This window comes from Diabrotica virgifera, chromosome 2 (assembly GCF_917563875.1).
Source record: "Diabrotica virgifera virgifera chromosome 2, PGI_DIABVI_V3a".
Lineage (NCBI taxonomy): Eukaryota > Metazoa > Arthropoda > Insecta > Coleoptera > Chrysomelidae > Diabrotica > Diabrotica virgifera.
The window spans coordinates 254,524,340-254,546,624 of NC_065444.1; the positions used below are offsets into that span (position 1 = coordinate 254,524,340).

At 31.5% G+C, this 22,285-nt stretch overlaps 1 protein-coding gene across 1 annotated transcript in view; it reads left to right on the forward strand.

Annotated features, from left to right (window-relative positions):
• The window catches only part of LOC126880554 (SNF-related serine/threonine-protein kinase-like), a 111,992-nt gene that overhangs the window by 65,230 nt on the left and 24,477 nt on the right, over positions 1 to 22,285 (forward strand). Inside the window, exon 7 of the mRNA XM_050644485.1 lies at positions 4,165 to 4,381. Coding sequence (XP_050500442.1) covers positions 4,165 to 4,381 — 217 coding nt within the window. The remainder of the gene's footprint in view (positions 1 to 4,164; positions 4,382 to 22,285) is intronic.

The following is a 22,285-nucleotide window of genomic DNA, read 5'->3' on the forward strand; positions in this document are numbered from 1 at the left end:
GTAAGTCCTGAATGTGCTTTGATCCACATAAGTTTTATTTTTGGGGTGTGTTTATTAATTTCAAATAAGATTTTTTTTATTAAAAAAATGTATGGATTAGAAGTACTACAAGGTAGGTGAGGTGTTTGAATAGCAGTAAGCACAGATAATGCAACCGATTTGGAAATATCGTTAAGAGCGCAGTACCAAATATTTTACGTCTATCCCTACTTTTCAACGAAAACTTTTCGTTTATAAATTTGCAAAAGTCTGTGTGTTATTGCGTTGCCGCTCCTGCAATACTTAGAGCAGATGCATCGATGGATTCTTATGTAGTTTTGTCTTCTGAATCCAAATCTGAAAACGGCATTTCGATATCTCTAATCGTCTTCGAGATAATCGACCTCAAAATCTAAAATGTGACGTCACAATCCGGTTATTTCCTACCACGCACTAATCGTCAGCTGAAATCTTTGATTGGGAAGTAGGCTACTTTTTTAATCTGAATTTGTTAAGCAAAGCAAATGTTATTATTTACATTTGAGTTTGACACTTCTTGAATGTCAAACTAAATTTTAAATTATTTAGCTATTAATAAAATATAAATGACATTTTATAGTGCATTTAATTATTATATAAAATAATATGTGTAATAAATGTATAAAAATACAATTTCAGTATATTTTGAAAGCAATAATACATATATACTATATTAATAATGAATCATTAGAAACGATTATATTTAAATTTGGTAAATTATAACTCCACTCGACCAGCGCACGACCACACAACTCGAAACACAAGTACGCAAATACGGTTGCGTGAAGCGTGGCGCAAAGCCGTGGAATTTACGAGACTCGCTCGGTCTGTAGATCCAAGTAAAGTTCATCAGTAAAAAGTATCTTTATTATGTATGTATTATTTATTTTACAATATTGGAAAATTGTTATTTAAAATGTGGTTTGGAATAAAAAGTATGTTCTGATATATGAAATTACATCCTTCTAATGGAAAAAAATATTTGACGAATTTTCTCAAATTATGGATACCAACATCATTTTCATTTATAACTCTTGTATTTTTAATTTGACGAAGAAAAGTTATTCTTCATAAAAATCTCTTCTTGGTCGAAGATGTATGATGCAACCATCATGAATCAAATTTTATTAATTTTATACGAGGTATGTAAAGAAATATGAATTTCGAGTAAAGTATCTTCATAGTTCACAAAATTTAAATTAGAATGATATACTTGCACATTAAAACATAATTTTTAATTCTAAACAGCTTTTCGTAATAGCAATTTTCTATATTATGAATTTAAATACGTATATAAAAAAAGTTTTCGTTATGATAATGCTCGCATTTTCAGCTTGTTCTTTCTTTACACGGCATAATACGTATTCGCGGTGTGCAAGTACTTGGAAGGGAAACGAGAAACGACCGTGCGCGAGTCGCGGAGAAATATTGCAACTATCTTAAATAATTCATATTGTCAATTGAAATTGTCAAATTGACGTATATTTCATACCTTCTGTCATTGAAGCAGAAAAATTATATATTACTCCGTAATATTGATATGATATGCAATTATTATATAAAGGTAAATTTAATTAATTGTATTTTGCTTGCAGTACTGCATTTTAATAACTAATTTTATTTACTACATACAATTGTTTACGTTTGCATAACATAACCTGGATCTTATTTTTTTTCTTATTATTTTTTTGGACTATGGCCTTGACAATTATCCAGCAACCAGGACTAATATAATTGGTCAATATAATTAAAAGTGCGAATAAAAGTACAGAGCGTAGAAATAGAGGTCGCTTTGCCGAACTTGCACGGTCCCAATAGTAAAATTCTCACTGGTATGGATATGTATATAAACATTACTTGGCAATGACATTGTCACCATTTATGCCCGGATTACAGGAGGCTAGTTTTTCAAGCTAGGATAGCATGCTAGCGCTTTTAAACTATCAAGCTAGTATTACTAGCTTCATGTATACAGAACTAGCTTCGCGTGTAGGCTAGTAAGCTAGTGATAAAGACAGTAAGCCAGTGTCTTAAGCTAGGATAGTTTAATAGCATGCAGTTCTATTTTGTTAAGCTACTTGCGTCAACCTCTACTGGTTTTACTATCCTGGCTTGTGTACCACCCTCGTCTGGCCCGCAAAGCTAGTGTTTTTGAACGGAAAGTGCGTAGTGTCGACCTGTTTTATATTTTCAAAGATATAACCACGTGCTTCTAAAATTAATATGCCAAAATTAAGTCCCGAGATTAATAATAACTTTATGTTTTCTTTCAATGCCTTGAAGACTTCTTCACATACCTCTGGTATGAATTTAGATATGGAACACCTTGAGACCCGATAAAAGTCACTCAGTCTTCTGTAACTAATGCCGGATGAAAGAAAATCTATAGTGATCTCCAACTTTACTCTTGCTGGGAAAGCCTCTCTCATAATAGTATGCTGTTGTTGAATTTTTGGCATCACAAAACTCAACAGAATATCAAACACATCTGCCATCATTCGTTAAATACTGATATACTCTTTTAAGTCTTCATTGCGAAGTTCTTCTAAAACCAGTGCGGATGATCCACGTTCATTCATACCTTTTTAAAATCCATGGTCTTGTCCAAACGCGTTTTTCCAATAAAGCTTTGACACAGTTTCCGAAGTAACTGTTTCAGTCGAACATTGTTTTTTTTTAGAAATATTTACAATTTTCAGTGGATTTGTTGCTCTATTGATCTCGCAATAGTACTAGCTACTGGCTGAAAATTTCCCAGCCACATGTAAACCGTTCTAGCATGCGCCAAGCCAGGACAGTAACTCAGGCTAGATACTGGGATATCTAGCATGCTATCCTAGCTTGAGAAACTAGCCTCGTGTAATCCGGGCTAAAACTAAAGATGACTTTTGAATGTTCTTGGATAACTGTTACTTGTATAATCGATAAATTATTAATTCAGTTAATTAATATGATATTTTTTTCACTAACTATGTATTCAATGATTATATTAATTTATATACTATGCAATCAAAACTAATACTTAATCGAGAAAAGAGGAAAAGTGATGAAGTGATTTTTTTAATAATATATTGTTACTATGGAACGCATATATTGAATGTTGAACATCTTTAACAACAAAATACGTGAATCACAGAATATATCCTGGTGTATTCTCTGCTTGGGATCTTCCATAATTAATAAACAATAAATAACTTTTTATTAATTTCACGTCAATTATTTATCAAATACACTATCAATATTATTTAATAAACAATTCAAAATATTTCTGAAGCCGTGTCAAAATTGTCACTGTCTTGTCAGCACATTCTGTTCGACTGAGTGCGTTGTAGGACAAAGATAGCGAATGTTCGATTTAGAAAATATTACCACTGACATGGTGTTCTTTTTTTTCGAATCCTGAAAAAACTAATAAATATTTTTGAAAAATTTAAACGCAGAATGAAAGACTAAATTATTACCGAGGGCCAAAAATCCCTTAGAGTAAGTAAAAAGTTTCTTTTGAATGAGATATTTGAAATTAAAAACCAGACTAATTTTTCTCTTACTTTTTCACCCCTGTAACTTATTAAAATAAACATTATAGAAGTTTTTAGGGACTTTCGGCCCTCGGTAATAACGTAATCTTTCATTCTGCGTTTAAATTTTTCAAAAATACTTATTAGTTTTCTCAAGATTCGAAAAAAATGAATCGCATTTAAATAACTTTGGAGCCGAAAGTTTGCACCGATCCCCTTAAAGTAATGTATCAGTTTCTCCAAAGGTCAAAAACCAAGTAAGCTACGAGAGATTCAATAAATCTACGCTTATGTTAATTTTTCAGAGGTCACTGAAAATATTTTTTAAAAATGTAAATCTTTTCATAACTTTGTTAACATGGAACTCTTTAATGTTGAGCAAAAAAGGCAAAGCTGCTAGGTAAACAAACATTTCCGCGTACAATATGCAGTGCACATGAATTATATCAAGAGCTACCGTAAATAACTTCTTATTAATAGTGTAAAAAATATTTTCAAAAGATTTTTTAATTTAGTCGCGAATTCGTAATATATACTTTATCTTTGATTTGAAGTGTACATATTTAACTGACTTTGAATATTATTCCGTTAATAAATATCACATTGTAACACTTACTTTTACCTTTAGATCTCTCGATAAAAACGAATACAACCATATAACAGCTACTTACTTTCTTCTTGCCGAGAGAAAATTGCGATGTAAGAGACAAGAGCAGGCAGCTAAGAACAAGAGGCCTGAAGAATTAGCAGTATTTCAAAACACCCAGGACGCCAAGAAAGACGCGTCGATTAGTATAAAGCCAAATTTGTTGAATGTTCCTCGCACCCCCGGAGACTTGCCACAGGTAAGTGATCTATTACCATCACTAAAACATAAATAACCCCCACAAAGTACTGTTGACATATCTACAAAATATTTTAAAATACATTGAAATGTTTTCTTTACTTAATTTATTAGTCTTTATTTTTAATTTATTTAGACACACTTTACTAAAAATACAATTTATAAATATTTAAAAATGTATAAACATTTTCAATTTCTTTGCAACACGAAAATACAGTAGCTGCATAATACTCTGGTTAAATCGGAGAGTGCAGGAAGAGTCTATACCGGTTTCGGAGGTCTTTTCCCCCTCATCAGTAGTCCCATATCCTCTTCTCTCCGATTTCTCCAGGCATCACACTTATACACTTCTTGTAGGAGTATTAAGGAATCTTTCTTGTTGGAACTTTTACCACGCTGAGCAGATGAGTTGTGAATTATTTAAAATTCTCTCATCTTAATTTCCTCGGCATCCTGTTTGATTTATAAATTTTGAAAATCTCAGGAGGTGTAACCAAAGAAAGTATTCCACCTGTTATCAATCTGGTAGTATGGAAACGATATTTATTGTCGTTTTCTGTGCTACTTCGATTGATAACTTCTTCTTCTTCTTCTTCGCCTAGCCATTCACGTCCACATCTGAACATAAGCCTCTTCAAGTCTTCCTTTCCATTGTTTTTTGTTGTACGCTACTTGTAGCCAATTTTTCCCGGCAGTTCGTTTCAGATCATCTGTCCATATCATAGGAGGTCTGCCTCTGGGTCTTTTGTGTTTGTCGATTGATAACTTACTTTGTTATAAATATTTATTTTACAAAGTTTCCTTGAAGGAAAAATCAAACGAACGGTTCAACTAATAATGACCGGAGCGTTTCAAACTATCTTACTATTTATGTTACAGTCCTGTGTTCTAGAACGGCGTGGATCTAAGCAGACAGCCGTCTTTGAACGCATCGTTCACTGGTAGAAAAATCTGCAGACATTCTGAAGTTATGCAGACATCGTATAAATCTTTACCTGGCACGCGTGTACCTTTCTTCAATGAACTTTCTTCTTCTTCACGTGCCGTCCTCGTTCCGAAGTTTGGCTATCATCAAGGCTATGCGTATTTTTGATACCGTAGATCTAAATAATTGGCAGCTGCTGCACTTGTACCAATCTCTTAAATTCTTCAACCATGAATGTTTTCTTCTGCCAATGGATCTTTTACCTATTATTTTTCCCTGAATAATTAATTGTAGTAGCTGGTACTTTTGTCCCCTCATTATATGTCCCAAGTATTGCAGTTTGCGCTTTTTAATAGTAAGCGCAAGTTCTTTTTCTTTCTGCATCCTTCGCAACACTTCCATGTTTGTCACTCTCTCTGTCCACGATATTCTCAGTATCCTGCGGTACATCCACATCTCGAATGCTTCTATTTTCCTTGTATCGATCTTTTTCAGTGTCCAAGCTTCCATTCCATAGAAAAGAACTGACAGCACGTAACATCTCATCAGGCGAATTTTAAGATTTAAACTTAGCTCTCTTCCGCATAAAACTGTTTTCATTTTGGTAAAAGTAGCTCGAGCTTTTTCTATTCTGATCTTGATTTCTTCAGAGTTGTCGTTGTTTTCATTAATCACAGTTCCCAGGTAATTATATTTTCTAACACGCTCAATTCTTTGATCATGTACGGTTATGTCAGAAAAATTTTGTGGAGATTTCGACACCATCATTATTTTTGTTTTTTTTATGTTAAGTGATAAACCGAACTTTTCGCTGCACTCTACTATTCTGTTTATCAGTGTTTGGAGATCTTCCGGGGTTTCTGCTATTAATACTGTGTCATCAGCGTATCTCAAATTGTTTATTAAAGTGCCATTTATTTTAACTCCTATATCTTGGTCAGCAAGGGCTCTGTTTATAATATCTTCTGAATATAAGTTAAACAAGGTTGGTGAAAGTATGCATCCCTGCCTTACGCCTTTTTTGATCTCGAGTTCCTCGGTTGTTTCCCGTTCTACTCTAATATTCGCCTTCTGGTTATAGTAAATATTGAAAATAATTCTGAGGTCCCTTTTATCCAAGTTTTTCTCTACCAACAGTCTCATCAGGTGTTCGTGGCGAACTTTATCGAACGCCTTGTTGTAGTCAATAAAGCACATATATATATATATATATATATATATATATATATATATATATATATATATATATATATAAAAAATGAATAATTTTGGGGAATGCAGTCAATGTGTTTTGGGCTGATTAGAAGAGAAACACTTTGAACTTTTGTCGAGCTTTCGGACAATTTATTTCCTTTATCAAGACAATCTAAAAATACAAATGTTTAAATTTAGATGAAAACTAGAAAAATAACAACTTACTGCTCGTGGTTTACAAAATAACTAACATACTTATAAAAAACATAAAAATTCTTTCTAAAAAATATAAATTGTAAACGTAAATTAATTTTGAAATATGTCAAAAGGACATTAATCAAATGTAGTTAGACTACTTTAATAACTCTATAGATTGGGAAAGAAGTTAGTTATCAGTGTATAAAATAATGATATAAAGATGTAAGCAAATTTGAAGTTATAATTATTAGTAAAAAAAAAAACTGATAGTAATGTAAAAAAAGTTGATTTAGAATGTTATAAATATTTTTCTTTTGATACTATTGATTGAAAAAAACACATTGACTGCATTCCCCAAAATTATTCATTTTGTATTATTAACAGTCACTACATATTAATAATCATATATATATATATATATATATATATATATATATATATATATATATATATATATATATATATATATATATAATTATTAATATGTAGTGACTGTTAATAATACAAAAAGAATAATTTTGGGGAATGCAGTCAATGTGTTTTGGGCTGATTAGAAGTGAAACACTTTGAACTTTTATTTGAACGTTTACCGTTCCATTGCTTATATGTTTAGGTAGAAGGTGGTGTTTTCTACATTTTAATAAAAAAATCTTTCTGTTTCTCAAAGATGCCAGTTTGTTGTTCAAGTTTGCCCATTGTTTTAGGAATCCAACAGCAGCAGGACCATATTCATAGTAGATGTTACCATAAAACCCCATTATAACCAATCTATGATTATTAATATGTAGTGACTGTTAATAATACAAAAAGAATAATTTTGGGGAATGCAGTCAATGTGTTTTGGGCTGATTAGAAGTGAAACACTTTGAACTTTTGTCGAGCTTTCGGACAATTTATTTCCTTTATCAAGACAATCTAAAAATACAAATGTTTAAATTTAGATGAAAACTAGAAAAATAAAAACTTACTGCTCGTGGTTTACAAAATAACTAACATAATTATAAAAAACATAAAAATTCTTTCTAAAAAATATAAATTGTAAACGTAAATTAATTTTGAAATATGTCAAAAAGACATTAATCAAATGTAGTTAGACTACTTTAATAACTCGATAGATTGGGAAAGAAGTTAGTTAACAGTGTATAAAATAATGATATAAAGATGTAAGTAAATTTGAAGTTATAATTATTAGTAAAAAAAAAAACTGATAGTAATGTAAAACAAGTTGATTTAGAATGTTATAAATATTTTTCTTTTGATACTATTTAGTGAAATTTTAAAAATTAATAAGACCAAATTGTTTATAAAATGCATAAATTAGTAATATCAGATCTCAAAATTAAAGTCAAAGTTAGTAAAAATTACAGTCAAAGTTAGTTAGTCAAAGCCAAAATGTTATTATAAATAATGCTTAGATTATTGATATCAGATCTCTTATTAATACAATTTGATTTTTTTATCCAAACCATTTCTTTAAATTCTCTTTTACGTAAATTTACTTCTCTTTCCAAAATTGTTGCTTCTTGAAAAATGAAAACATGATCCTCATTAATAACATGCTCTGCCAATGCACAAGAAGGGATATTTCTCTTGATATCACTTTTATGAGACGTTAGTCTAAGAGATAGGTTACGTGAAGTCTGTCCGATGTAACATTTACCACAAGTACTACAAGGTATGGAGTAAATAACATTAGAACTCTCCATAATTTTTAGCGGAGTCTTAGTTCTGGTATAAAGACTGTTCAAAGTTTTGACATTTTTAGTAGCAATTTTAATGTTTTTGTTTTGTTTAAATAACTTAATTAATTTTGGTGTTAAAGATGGTAGATATGGTAAAGAAAAATAAGATAAGGTAGGTATACTTTCTATCTCTGTTCCTTGTTCATTGATATCTGCCTGCAGTGTTCTATTATAATTAGTGCTAAAAATTAATTTATTTAATAAACCCCTAGGATATCCATTTTCTAGTAAAATTTCTCTTAATTTTGTGAGGTCATTATTAATAAAATCCCTATGTGATAGTTTACATATTCTGCTTTTTAGACCTAAGATCAAGTTAATTTTCATTTTATAAGGATGATGTGAAAGGTAATGAATATAGCGATTACTACAAAGAGGTTTTCTGTACCATTGAGCTCTGAGGATATTATTAGAATCTCTGTGAATCAGCAAATCTAAGAAAGGTAAGCAATTGTTTACCTCTCTTTCGTAAGTAAATTGGATATTTTCATTCCAATTATTAAAAATAGACAATGTATACTCAATTTTTTCCGATGGTAAAGCCAAAATTAAATCATCTACAAACCTCTTTATAAAAGGGATTGGAAAATTAATTTTACTTCTTACATCACTAATTAGGTCATCCAAAACAAAATTACTAACTATCGGGGAAATTTTTGAACCCATCGGTGTCCCATGGACTTGTTTGTAAATAATATCTTGAAAAATCAAAATATTTGAGTTAAATATGAATTCCAAAACATTTTTAAACGTTTGTAAATTAAGTTTACAATTTTTTGATATTAAATTCCAATGTTTCTCAACACTTACTAGTACCATATGTAATGGTAAGTTAGTAAACAAAGATGTTACATCAAAACTAATGAGTTCATATCCATTTGGCAATTTAAAATTATTAATATAGTTGCTAAAGTCAAAAGAATCTTGTATACTAAAATCATTAGAGAAATTGTATGATTTGGTTAAGATTTCTGTAAAGAATTTAGAAAGTTTACTGTTGGGAGAATCAATTGCTGAAATAATTGGTCTCATTGATAAAGTAGGTTTATGTATCTTTGGCAGAGCATAAAATCTAGGAACCACAGAGTTATATATTGTCAAAGTGGAAGCAATTTCTTTAGTAACAAATCCTTTATTTTTTAATTGTGAGACAATCTTGTTTGCTTTTTGTTGAAGTGATGAAACAGGATTGTTATCTAGTTTAACGTAATATTTTTTGTCATTTAATAATGCTAAACTTTTTTCTGTATAGTCATCTTTATACATTAGTACTGTAACGTTGCCTTTGTCACTTTTTACCAAATACAACTCTGGGTGATTTTTTAAGAACTGTTTACTTTCCTCATAGAGATTATTTAAAAAATGTTTATTTGAACCATCTAAGTGAATGTAATTTGTAATAATATTTGTACATTTAGCCCTAAGGTTATCTTTAATATTATGGTCAAAATTGTTTAAAATATTCTCTATATCTGCTAATAATGAAGATATGCTAACATCTTTACGTTTAGGCAACAAACAAAATTTTGGACCCAATGCTAATAGTTTTTTAACATTGTATGGTATATTAATATCAGTCAAATTTTTTATCCATTTTTCTTGAAAACTAACAATTTTAAAACTATCTAATTTTAATGTATCAAATTTATTTAAATTATTATTTTTAATTTCAAGAAACTTTTTGTTGTAAAAATTATTTTGTCTAAAACTAAAGTTGTCAATAATAAATTGTGGAAGATGACTAGTTAATTTAATTTTAGTTTCATCGAGTTCTTTTTCTAACATCCTAATATCTGAAAAAGTAACTTTAATTTCTAAATTAAGTATATTCTTTCCCAACCTCGAATTAAAATTGTGAATGAGAGTTCCAGTTCTTCCTCTTGTGTGGTTTACCAAATTGTTTACGTTTACCGTTCCATTGCTTATATGTTTAGGTAGAAGGTGGTGTTTTCTACATTTTAATAAAAAAATCTTTCTGTTTCTCAAAGATGCCAGTTTGTTGTTCAAGTTTGCCCATTGTTTTAGGAATCCAACAGCAGCAGGACCATATTCATAGTAGATGTTACCATAAAACCCCATTATAACCAATCTATGAAATGTCTTTTTGACATATTTCAAAATTAATTTACGTTTACAATTTATATTTTTTAGAAAGAATTTTTATGTTTTTTATAATTATGTTAGTTATTTTGTAAACCACGAGCAATTGTCTTGATAAAGGAAATAAATTGTCCGAAAGCTCGACAAAAGTTCAAAGTGTTTCACTTCTAATCAGCCCAAAACACATTGACTGCATTCCCCAAAATTATTCTTTTTATATATATATATATATATATATATATATATATATATATATATATATATATATATATATATATATATATATCCTGGTTAACATCCAGGCATCTTTGGCACATGATATTAAGTGCAAATAGTGCTTGTTTCTTGCTTCCCTTGTTCCAAGCCCGTTTCGAAACCCGAACTGAGTATCACTGATGTCAGCGTCTAGTTTTTTGTGAATTCTTGTATGTATCACTTTAAGAAATACTTTTAGTGTGTGTCCCATTAAGCTTATTGTGGGATGGTCGGTGCACAGTTTTGCGTTTGTTTTCTTTGGAATAGGCACAAAAGTTGACAGAAGCCATTCCTTAGGTATTTCTCCCGTTTTATAAATGCAGTTAAAGAGGTCAACCAAAACATTTACTGTTTCATCTTCCACAAGCTTAAGAAGTTCCGATGGAAGTCCATCTGGACCCGGTGATTTGCCATTTTTCATTGTTCAATGAACTAACTGAACAATAAACAGTATTTTTATAAGAATCACTGCGATCGCATATTCTTTTGGTTTTTATCGCTAGATGGAAGCAGAATAAATACAATAAAGCAATCATCATTGCTATTCTAACTTTTGACACTACAGCCCGAAATAGTTCAGTTGAGCTGCATCCAAACCGTTCTCTGAGGTTTCTCAGCCAGGACATTTTTCTTCTGCCTACAGTGCGCCTTCCTTGAATCTTTTCTTGCATTATTAATTTTAGGAGTTCATATCTGTCACTACGTATTATATGATCCAAGTATTGTAGTTTTCTTATTTTGATGGAATCCAGTATCTCCCTGCTGTTCTCTATTCTTCTTACTACTAGAGATGTTGAAAAAGTATTTATTCGTTACAAAGTACTCGTTACTTACGAATACCGAAAGTAACTTACTTACGAATACCGAAAGTAACGATTACTATACACTATACAGAGAGGCAAATCGTTACTTTGATTACTCTGATTACTTCGTACAAATCGTATCAGAGCGAGTAACGACTATTGTATCTACTTCGATTACTTCGTACTAATCGTATCAGAGCGAGTAACGACTATTGTATCTACAATCAGTACACTTGATTACTTTCTACCAATCGTATCGCAGCGAGTAACGGACGGGACCGGTATTTTACGAGTGTTATCGAATATCGTTATCGGTATGAAGCGTTTTAAGGGTGTGAGCCTCAGACCCTCACACTGTGAGGGTGAGGAGAAGATAGAGGATGAAACAGAGGGGGTATAATGGAGGTAAAATTTGTAATGTATGTCATTAACAAAGATCGAATGCGAGAACCCTATATTTTTATCTAGATCTATATCTATACCTGTAGAAAATACCTACCTACTGAGAAATACGATTCTCGATATGATTACCGGTACCCAAATACAAAAGTAACAAAAGTAATCATAGTAATGAAATCATTTTTATCCCTTAAACAGATCGGTGAAGGTCGTTGTTATATTGGAATACCTATACAAAATGCCTACCTACTGAGAAATACGATTCTCGATATGATTACCGGTACTCAAATACAAAAGTAATCATAGTAATCAAAGTAACGAATACTGTACATGATTACTTTATACAAAAGTAACGATTTCTAACGAATCGAAAGTAACTATAATCAACATTACTACTTACTACTTCTTCATTGGTTATTCTGTCTGTCCAGGACATTCTCAGCATTCTTCGATATGTCCATATTTCAGATGCTTCCAATCTATTGAGACATTGTTTATTAAGAATCCATGTCTCCATACCATACAAAAGAACAGGAAATATCTTAAAATCTTTAACGACGTATTAGTACAATATAATATTTATGGATTGCCGTCGAACACCGACATCATCAACAAAAAAAGAAGTTGAATCTGGTGATTTTTTTAGTACTATTATTGGGTGTGAATCTGTCTTTTGAGTTTACTCCTCCTAGTTTACAAACCTGGTATAGATCTAGTAGAAAATCTATTAAACACTAACGCGGAGTGGATCAAGTCAGAAGAATTATTGACTACATCAAGCCTTCCCTACCAGCCCAAGACAGAAAAGGATGAAGAGCCTCGATTTTAGTAATCCAGACTAACTCTGTCGAGAGTCAACAGAAAAAGAAAAAGAAGAAACAAACACCTCTTTTGATTGACGTTTAAGAAATGCAATGACAGACAAATTGTCAACATATTGACTGTCATCATTTCGGCTCAAAAATTAATGTTACATTCTTAGTTGTTATAATCCACCCAATTCATTTTTAAAATGCAAAATTTCAAAACTATGTAAAACAGTCATCAGGACGTATTTCAAAATTATAGTGAACTCCGAAGCAACAGTAACTTATATATTATGCTATGGCATGTTGCGAATGCTGCAAGAAAAATAGATTCAAAATTAACTTGAACCAGCCCAGGTGTGATCAAGAGTCGTATATAGGTAGAGTAAGATATTTTTTTTCTGCTACGAATCCACTAAATTTCTTCGTATCGAAAAAGAAGCTACGAGAATCTGATTATGTCGTAAACCGGTATATGTGCGAAGAAGTCATACCAAAAGGTTATTCAAGACGAGATCTGTGGAGAGCAAAAACTATATACGACTCAGCTTTTGACCCAGCTACAGGAAAACGGAAGTCTTTGTTAACTCGACCATCTTCCTATGTGTACTTCAAGACTCTTTTGTTTGGTGGAATGTTAATGTTTCACAAAAGCATTCCAGCTATAGCATTCTGGCAAACAATAAATCAAGGTTTCAATGCCCTCATTCATTCGAGCAATAGAAACGACGAATTGCCCATAAGTAACAAACAGATTGCTACATCTTTCGTTGCTGGGACTGCAACTGCAATCTTCACCAGCGTGATACTAAAAAAATATCTAACGAAACTCAAATCACCGGGACTTGCTCATAGCTTAGTGCCCTTTGCAGCAGTGGCCGCCGCACACATCGTGTGCCATCCATTTCTTAGAGCCCAAGAGTTAAAGCAAGGGCGACCTATATACGACGAAAGAGACAGAGTAGCTTTATCCAAAGTGGCTGCTCGTCGTGCCGTTAACAACGATATTTTCAATAAGATATTGAGAGCTGCACCTCCATTAATAATAACACCTTTCGTCATGGATTATTTTGATAAGCGTGGTACCTTCTGTAGACATCCATGGTTGAAGGTACCTGTTTCGACAGGGTTGCTGTTCTTGTGCCTGGCGTTTGTATCTCCTTTGTGTGGAGCTTTTTTTAAGCCGAAGAAAAATTTGCCTTTTAAATATTTGGAGCCTGCTCTTAAATGTCGACTCACCAGACAGAAATATTGTTGCAAGCCCCCTTATTTTGTTTATTACAAACTGGGATATCCGATACCATATTAAGAACATTTTTTAGAACAGATGTAACAACGATCATAAAAATACGATCAATAGAAATATCTTATGTGTATACGATGATTTTTATAAATTTGCTACCGTGCTGTATTTTTAAAAATGTCTTGTTGAATAAAGATCTTGTCTTGTCTCTTTTATTATGTAATGCATGCTAACTTCTGTTGTTTTGTAAATTCTAAAAGACAATAATATAATCATTGCAAACATTTGGTGGTGTAGCAAATCATTCTACCGCTAGCTACCACATGACAAGTGGCCAACGCGCATATATTCCAGACCTTTTCCCCACTATTTTGTGGCGCCGTTTGGGCTAACCCATACTCGTACCCCTCCACATTGTCAAATTGTCATGTCTGCCGTCTGTGGTATACTATTAACCACCTTTAATACATTCAACATAAAATATGTTTTAGTATAATTCTGAACAAAAATGTTCTTAACCTCATTCAATGCCACTGACCGTAAGTTAACATCAAACACTATGTGGCCGTGAAATATTCGTGCTGTTGCAATGTTTTCATGTGTATAAAACATTGACCAGAATCAGGTGCAAGATATTCGTATTTATTAGTAGACGTGAGTATGTCGAGATATTGTTAGATAGGTCAGTGCTGTACTCCATTAAAATGTTACATTTTTTAAGCCTTACCTTGCATTTGTTAGAGGAGTCAATTTTATTTCTTTAATGTGTAGGGAGGATCAGTAGAAACTTGAGTTCAAGTTTTTTGGGGTCGCCATACTTGTCCCCCGGCCGCCATCTTGGAAATGGTGTGCAAAGGGGTTTCGCGCTATATCTCGTAAACTACCAACCCTACGAAAAATCTAATTAAACATAAAATGTAGCAAATTAAATTTTCTACAATTTTATTTCTATTACTTTTTATCGTCGAGTGACCAACAAAAAAGATATAAACAAAAATATGTAAAAAAATTTTTACAAGATTCCTTTTGGAGGTTATAACTTTTTTTCAGTTCATTTTAAAATAAAATAACATTATAGGAATTTTGTAGAGGGTTTTTCAGCGTACAATTTCCACTATAAATTTGTTTAATTCTATTTATTTATATAGGTGTTACAGCGCTCCAAACTTGACCAGATTCTCGAATGCTCATAGGGATATAATAAAAACAAAAGTTAGGCTTACTTTTCTATCTATATATATTTTTTATTCATACAATTTATTATGATTTTAACATTCCTATGCTATTATTAATCTGTTTTTGACCTTTCTCCCCACTATAAAACTTATAACCCGAAGCATATATAGAAACGGCCCAAGAAGTTGTTTGAGGACAAATTCGCCGGTTCAGAAGAAGAATGACGCAACCGCATATTGCAACTATCTTAAGAAGAGCAAAAACGAATTTTTGTTATCAAAATCATAAAGTATGATTAAAATTAGCCATTCACCACACCGTGGTCAGGATCTCGAGATATAAGCGTTTTTTTGGGGTGTGCCGCTTGTTTATGAAGTAACATAACTGTTTTCCTATTGTATATTTTGACTTAAAATTTTCCAAAAAACTTCTTCATGAATTATATTTTATTGTTGTGTTAGTAAAAATTATAAACTAAAAAGTTTGTCAATCAACTTTTTTTAAGTAAACATGAAACTAACGAAATATGATGACAAAATGTTTAAAAACTAACTCCTTTTTTAATGTGTTTAAATATTTAGGACAAATCCCATTATTATCTACATACTTCAGAGATTAAACAGTAAAATTTTCAAAAGGAAATATTTACAGCGACCAAAGATACAGCGGGGTAAATTTGAAAAATCATCAAAATTGATTTTCGGCATTTTTGTATAAAATTTGATTTTTGAACATGTTCTACCAAATCTAGATAAAAATAAACTTCATATTCGGATTCAGCGACCTCGAAAACATAAAAATAGACCAAAATTGGTCATTCACCTTAAATTTGATTTTCGTGGTCGGCATAAAGATTGCTGCCGCTCGACTAATATATAGATAGAAAAGTATTTTTTTTATTGTATTCCTATGAGAATTCGAGAATCTGGTCAAGATTGGAGCGCTGTAAAACCTAGATAATAAATAAAATGAAAAACTTTATAGCGAAAATTGTTCATTGAAAAATCCTCTACAAAATCGTTATGATGTTATTTTATTGTGAAATGAACGGAAAACCGTTATAACCTCCAAAAGGAAACTTCTTACAAAATTTTCTCATATTTTTATTTATAACTTTTTTGTTGGTCACTTGACGATAAAAAGTAATAGATATAAAATTGTAGAAAATTTAATTTGCTACATTTTATGTGTAATTAAATTTTCTGTAGGATTGCTAGTTTAGAAGATACAGCGCGAAAACCCTTTGCACCCCTTTTTCCAATATGGCGGCCGGGGGACAAGGGTGGCGACCCCAAAAACTTGAACTTAAGCTTCTACTGAACCCCCCTACACATTAAAAAAATTAAATTGACTCCTCTAAGAAATGCAACCTAAATGTAACATTTTAATGGACTACTGTCATTGTTTAGAATTGTGGTTCGCCACCGTATTATGTTACAAATATAATGTTAAACCGGAGACGTTGGTTATTTGCTTAGTTTATTTTTTGTCAGTAGGATTACGTTTCATATTTCTACTAACCAAATAATCAGCGACGAAAGAAGGCCAATATGCTAATAAATTTCAAAATGCCAAATGCACATTCATATTATACACAGGCAGTGAACATGTTAATAATTGAACGGCTCGTCGTGCCGTTAACAACGATATTTTCAATAAGATATTGAGAGCTGCACCTCCATTAATAATAACACCTTTCGTCATGGATTATTTTGATAAGCGTGGTACCTTCTGTAGACATCCATGGTTGAAGGTACCTGTTTCGACAGGGTTGCTGTTCTTGTGCCTGGCGTTTGTATCTCCTTTGTGTGGAGCTTTTTTTAAGCCGAAGAAAAATTTGCCTTTTAAATATTTGGAGCCTGCTCTTAAATGTCGACTCACCAGACAGAAATACTGTTGCAAGCCTCCTTATTTTGTTTATTACAAACTGGGATATCCGATACCATATTAAGAACATTTTTTAGAACAGATGTAACAACTATCATAAAAGTACGATCAATAGAAATATCTTATGTGTATACGATGATTTTTATAAATTTGCTACCGTGCTGTATTTTAAAAAAATGTCTTGTTGAATAAAGATCTTGTCTTGTCTCTTTTATTATGTAATGCATGCTACAGTATTTCTCATGATCATCTTTCAGTGCGTCACAGTTTTTCGATTTCTTTCTAACGCATTAAATTGTATGTGACAGAAAAAAAGGCACGTCGGTGATTACATTTCGTCGGTGACATTTTTATAACATTTATTCTAGTTATTCTAGTTGTCGATAGATGGCGCCATAATAAAAAAATAATTTTTTTTAATTAGATAATAATATTACAAATATAATCTGTATAATTTATAAGACTATACAAATCATAGAAAATACCATTTTATAAATGCAAGAAACACTTTTGATTTGTTTTTATTCCAAATTGAAAATAAAATGTGACAACTGTCAGATTTAACTAAAATGTCATGTTAGAATAAATGTCATAAATGTGTATTATCACGGACTTACCCTTTTTCCTATCATTTGTTACGCACTGAAAAATGATCATGAGAAATACTGTAACTTCTGTTGTTTTGTAAATTCTAAAAGACAATAATACACTCGCGATCATAAAAAGCGGGTCACTCGATGAGTTATTCAAGTTAGATGTCTCGAATTTTCTAAACCTGTTGTCCGATTTGAGTGATTTTTTTAGTATGTTATAGCCTTATAGCCCGGGAGGTAGTGTCAAATTTGACCGGAGCATTTTAGCATGGCTGGTTTCTTTTTATTTGGGAAGGTGTTCCAAAGCTTATTAACAAATGATGTGTCAGCTGGCCCAAAACCGGGGATTTTAGACAAGAAAAGGTAAAATATGAAAGTTGATGGACAAACGCTACAACTTAAATGTCAAATATTTATACACGTTATTCAGAACATTTGATAGCCTTGCTTACTTGGCTCCTACCTTTCACTCAGGAGATCCAGGTTCAAATCCTGGCGCGGAAAATTCTTTTTGTTTTTTAAATTGACGTTTTATTTTGAAAAATAATTATTTTTATAATACCACGTTTTTATTATTTATACGAGACAATATAAAAAAATCTCTTTGTCTTTTATAGAATCGCAAACTATGCATTTTTGGTCATAATATTATGATTGATCTTAATAAGCAAATTTGTTGTACATGAACCTCTGAAGGTTCCTGAGTTGGTAAGACCAACAATCTAAGTGGAAAGGGAGACATTATTTGTTATTTTTTTGGAGAAACTGTTGTTTCTTAATTTTATATGTTGTAGAACCGAAAGATACAACCCTAAATTTTCACTTTTCTCTCACACCCCCCATTTTTTTAGTAGCAATCTAAATATTTCCCTATTCTCTATAATACATAAAAATGAATGTTTGTCTGTACCTATCTCCCTTATAGAATCGTAAACCATTTGGTAGAAAAAAAGTATAGGTACGCAATAATATTTTTTAGTATGTTTTGGCTTTCTGGTAATTTTTAGGTATTAAACTTTCAAACATTATTTAGTTTTAAGGCGGTACCAAGTTTGCCGGGTCAGCTAGTTAATAATAAAAAAATATTCTTGGACTAGTGTGGCAAAGATTAAAAAGTATAAATCAATAATTTATGAATTTTAGATTGTAATAAAAAAAGCGTCAGCTGCATCATGTACGTTGCAAAAAATGTTAGCTGGCCAAGTGGACATGCCGTGGTATTATAAAAATAACTATTTTTCAAAATAGAATGTCAATTTAAAAAACAAAAAGAATTGCCCGCGCCAGGATTTGAACCCGGATCTCCTGAGTGAAAGGTAGGAGCCAAGTAAGCAAGTCTATCAAATGTTCTGAGTAACGTATATAAATATTTGACATTTAAGTTGTAGCGTTTGTCCATCAACTTTCATATTTTACCTTTTCTTGTCTAAAATCCCCGGTTTTGGGCCAGCTGATACATCATTTGTTAATAAGCTTTGGAATAATAATAATGTTAATAAGCTTTGTAACCTATGTATGTTCGAAAAAAAATTATATATTAAAAAAAAAGATTAAAAAAAATAATAATAAAAAATATATTATAAAAAAAAAATAAATAAATAAATCACTAAGAGTTCTAAATCTCCGCGAGGATGAATCGGATTTAGTTCTTACCGTAGTGAAAAAAAAAACAAAAAAAAACAAAAAAAAACTAAAAAAAAAAAAAACAAAAAAAAACAAAAAAAAACAAAAATTAATATAGTTGTATTTATTAACATAGTAAGTAGGCATAGTAAGTAGGCATTGTTATTTTGTAAGCTTTATTTTTTATTATTCTTTATTTTTAAGTGTATACTGGGCAATTTTATACTTATGAACGAATAATAATTTTATATGTAGTTACGTGGCTAAAGGTTTTGAACCAAGGCCAGAATCAAAACAAAAAAAAAAGCTTTGGAATACCTACCTAAATAAAAAGAAAACAGCCATGCTAAAATGCTCCGGTCAAATTTGACACTACCTCCCTGGCTATTATTCTTTAGCAATATCGCTATAATAATATTGCTGTTAGGCCGGTAAATTGTCATTGTATACCGGGTGTAACAATCATACTGTGTTTATTCCTAAAAGTTCGGAACACCCTGTGGAATGTTTTTGCATAGATAAAATATTTAAATTAAAACTCAATTGTACCCTTAGGCTCTCTTAACATTTGTTTTTTTTATTTATTTGTTTATGTTGGACAATAAAAAAGTTAAGCACGTTAATAAGTAGCCATGTTCTTCATCAATACAGGGTGTTTAAATAAGTGCGAAAAACTTTAAGGGGTAATTCTGTATGAAAAATAATGACAGTTTGCTTTATAAACATATGTCCGCAAATGCTTCGTTTCCGAGATACGGGATGTTGAAATTTTTCTTACAAACTGACGATTTATTAATTGCTCTAAAACCAATAGAGATATGCAAATGAAATTGGGTAGGTTTTAAGATGCAGTTATTGTGGATTTTTTGACATACAATTAATAATTCTATATTCACCATTGGCGTGCATACGGGTATAAACATTTTAGATACATCCCGTATGCACGCCAATGGTGAATATAAAATTCTTAATTGTATGTCAAAAAATGCGACATATCTACTTCTTAACATCTACCAAATTTCATTTGCATTTCTCAACCGGTTTTAGAGCAATAAATAAATCGTCAGTTTGTAAGAAAAAATTCAACATCCCGTATCTCGAAACCGAAGAATTTGCGGTCATACGTTTATAAAGCAAACGGTCGTTATTTTTTCATTCAGAATTGCCCCTTAAAGTTTGTACCACTTATTCAGAAACACCCGGTATTGATGAAGAACATGGTTAGTTGTTAAGGTGCCTAACTTTTTTATTACCCAACATAAACAAATAAATCAAAAAAGAAAAGGTTAAGAAAGCCTAAGGCTACAATCGAGTTTTAATTTCAATATTTTATCTATGCTAAAACATTCCACGGGGTGTTTCAAACTTTGAGGAATAAACACAGTATGATTGTTACACCCGGTATACAATGACAATTTACCTGTCTAACAACAATGTTAATATGGCTATATTTTTAAAGAATAAGGCTATAACATACTAAAAAAATCACTCAAATCGGATAACAGGTTTAGAAAATTCGAGACATCCAACTTGAATAATTCATCGAGTTACCCGTATTTTATGATCGCGAGTGTATAATCATTGCAAACATTTGGTGGTGTAGCAAATCATTCTACCTCTAGGTACCACATGACAAGTGGCCAACGCGCATATCTTCCAGACCTTTTTCCCATTATTTTGTGGCACCATTTGGGCTAATCCATACTCATACCCCTCCACATTGTCAAATTGTCATGTCTGCCGTCTGTGGTATACTATTAACCACCTTTAATACATTCAATATAAAATATGTTTTAGTATAATTCTGAATAAAAATGTTCTTAACCTCATTCAAAGCCACTGACCGTAAGTTAACATCAAACATTATGTGGCCGTGAAATATTCGTGCTTTTGCAATGTTTTCTTGTGTATAAAACATTGACTAGAATCAGGTGCAAGATATTCGTATTTATTAGTAGACGTGAGTATGTCCAGATATTGTTAGATAGATCAGTGCTGTCATTGTTTAGAATTGTGGTTCGCCACCGTATTATGTTACAAATATAATGTTAAACCGAAGACATTGGTTATTTGCTTAGTTTATTTTTTGTCAGTAGGATTACGTTTCATATTTCTACTAACCAAATAATCAGCGGCGAAAGAAGGCCAATATGCTAATAAATTTAAGGCTACTAGAAAACACATTCATATTATACACCGGCAGTAAACATGTTAATAACTGAACGACATTAAAATTTATCAATTTTACAAAAAATATTACAGTTGCTTTCGACGGCAACGGTTCGACGATTAGGTAAAACTCTAGGTCTTTGTTTTTCACTCAAAATTTTCACTCTGTCATTTCTTGGATGACAGATGTCATAACCAATAGCCACTCGTTCTCACATAACGTCATATGTTGCGTCAAAAGTTAATCAAAATTAAGGATGGCAATGTGGAAATAAATAAGAAGCAAGAATTTAATTATATGGTCCTTTTCATGAGCATTTTTCAGTGCGTCACAAATGATAGAAAAAAAGGTAAGTCCGTGATAATACACATTTATAACATTTATTCTAACATGACATTTTAGTCCAATCTGACAGTTGTCACATTTTATTTGCAATTTGGTATAAAAACAAATCAATTGTGTTTATTGCATTTATAAAATGGTATTTTCTTTCATTTGTATAGTCTTATAAATTGTACAGATTATATTCGTAGATATATTATATAATTCATAAATAATTTTTTTTCGATAATAGCGCCATCTATCGACAACTAGAATAACTGTTATAAATGTCTGTAATCGCCGACGGGCCCTTTTTTCTGTCACATACAATTTAATGCGTTAGAAAGAAATCGAAAAACTGTGACGAAAAAATGTTCACAAAGAATAAATAAGTACATATTATAAAATGACTCGATACCATTTTCAATTTGTGGTAGCTCACTGAATCAGGATTAGAGAAGGCAAATGAA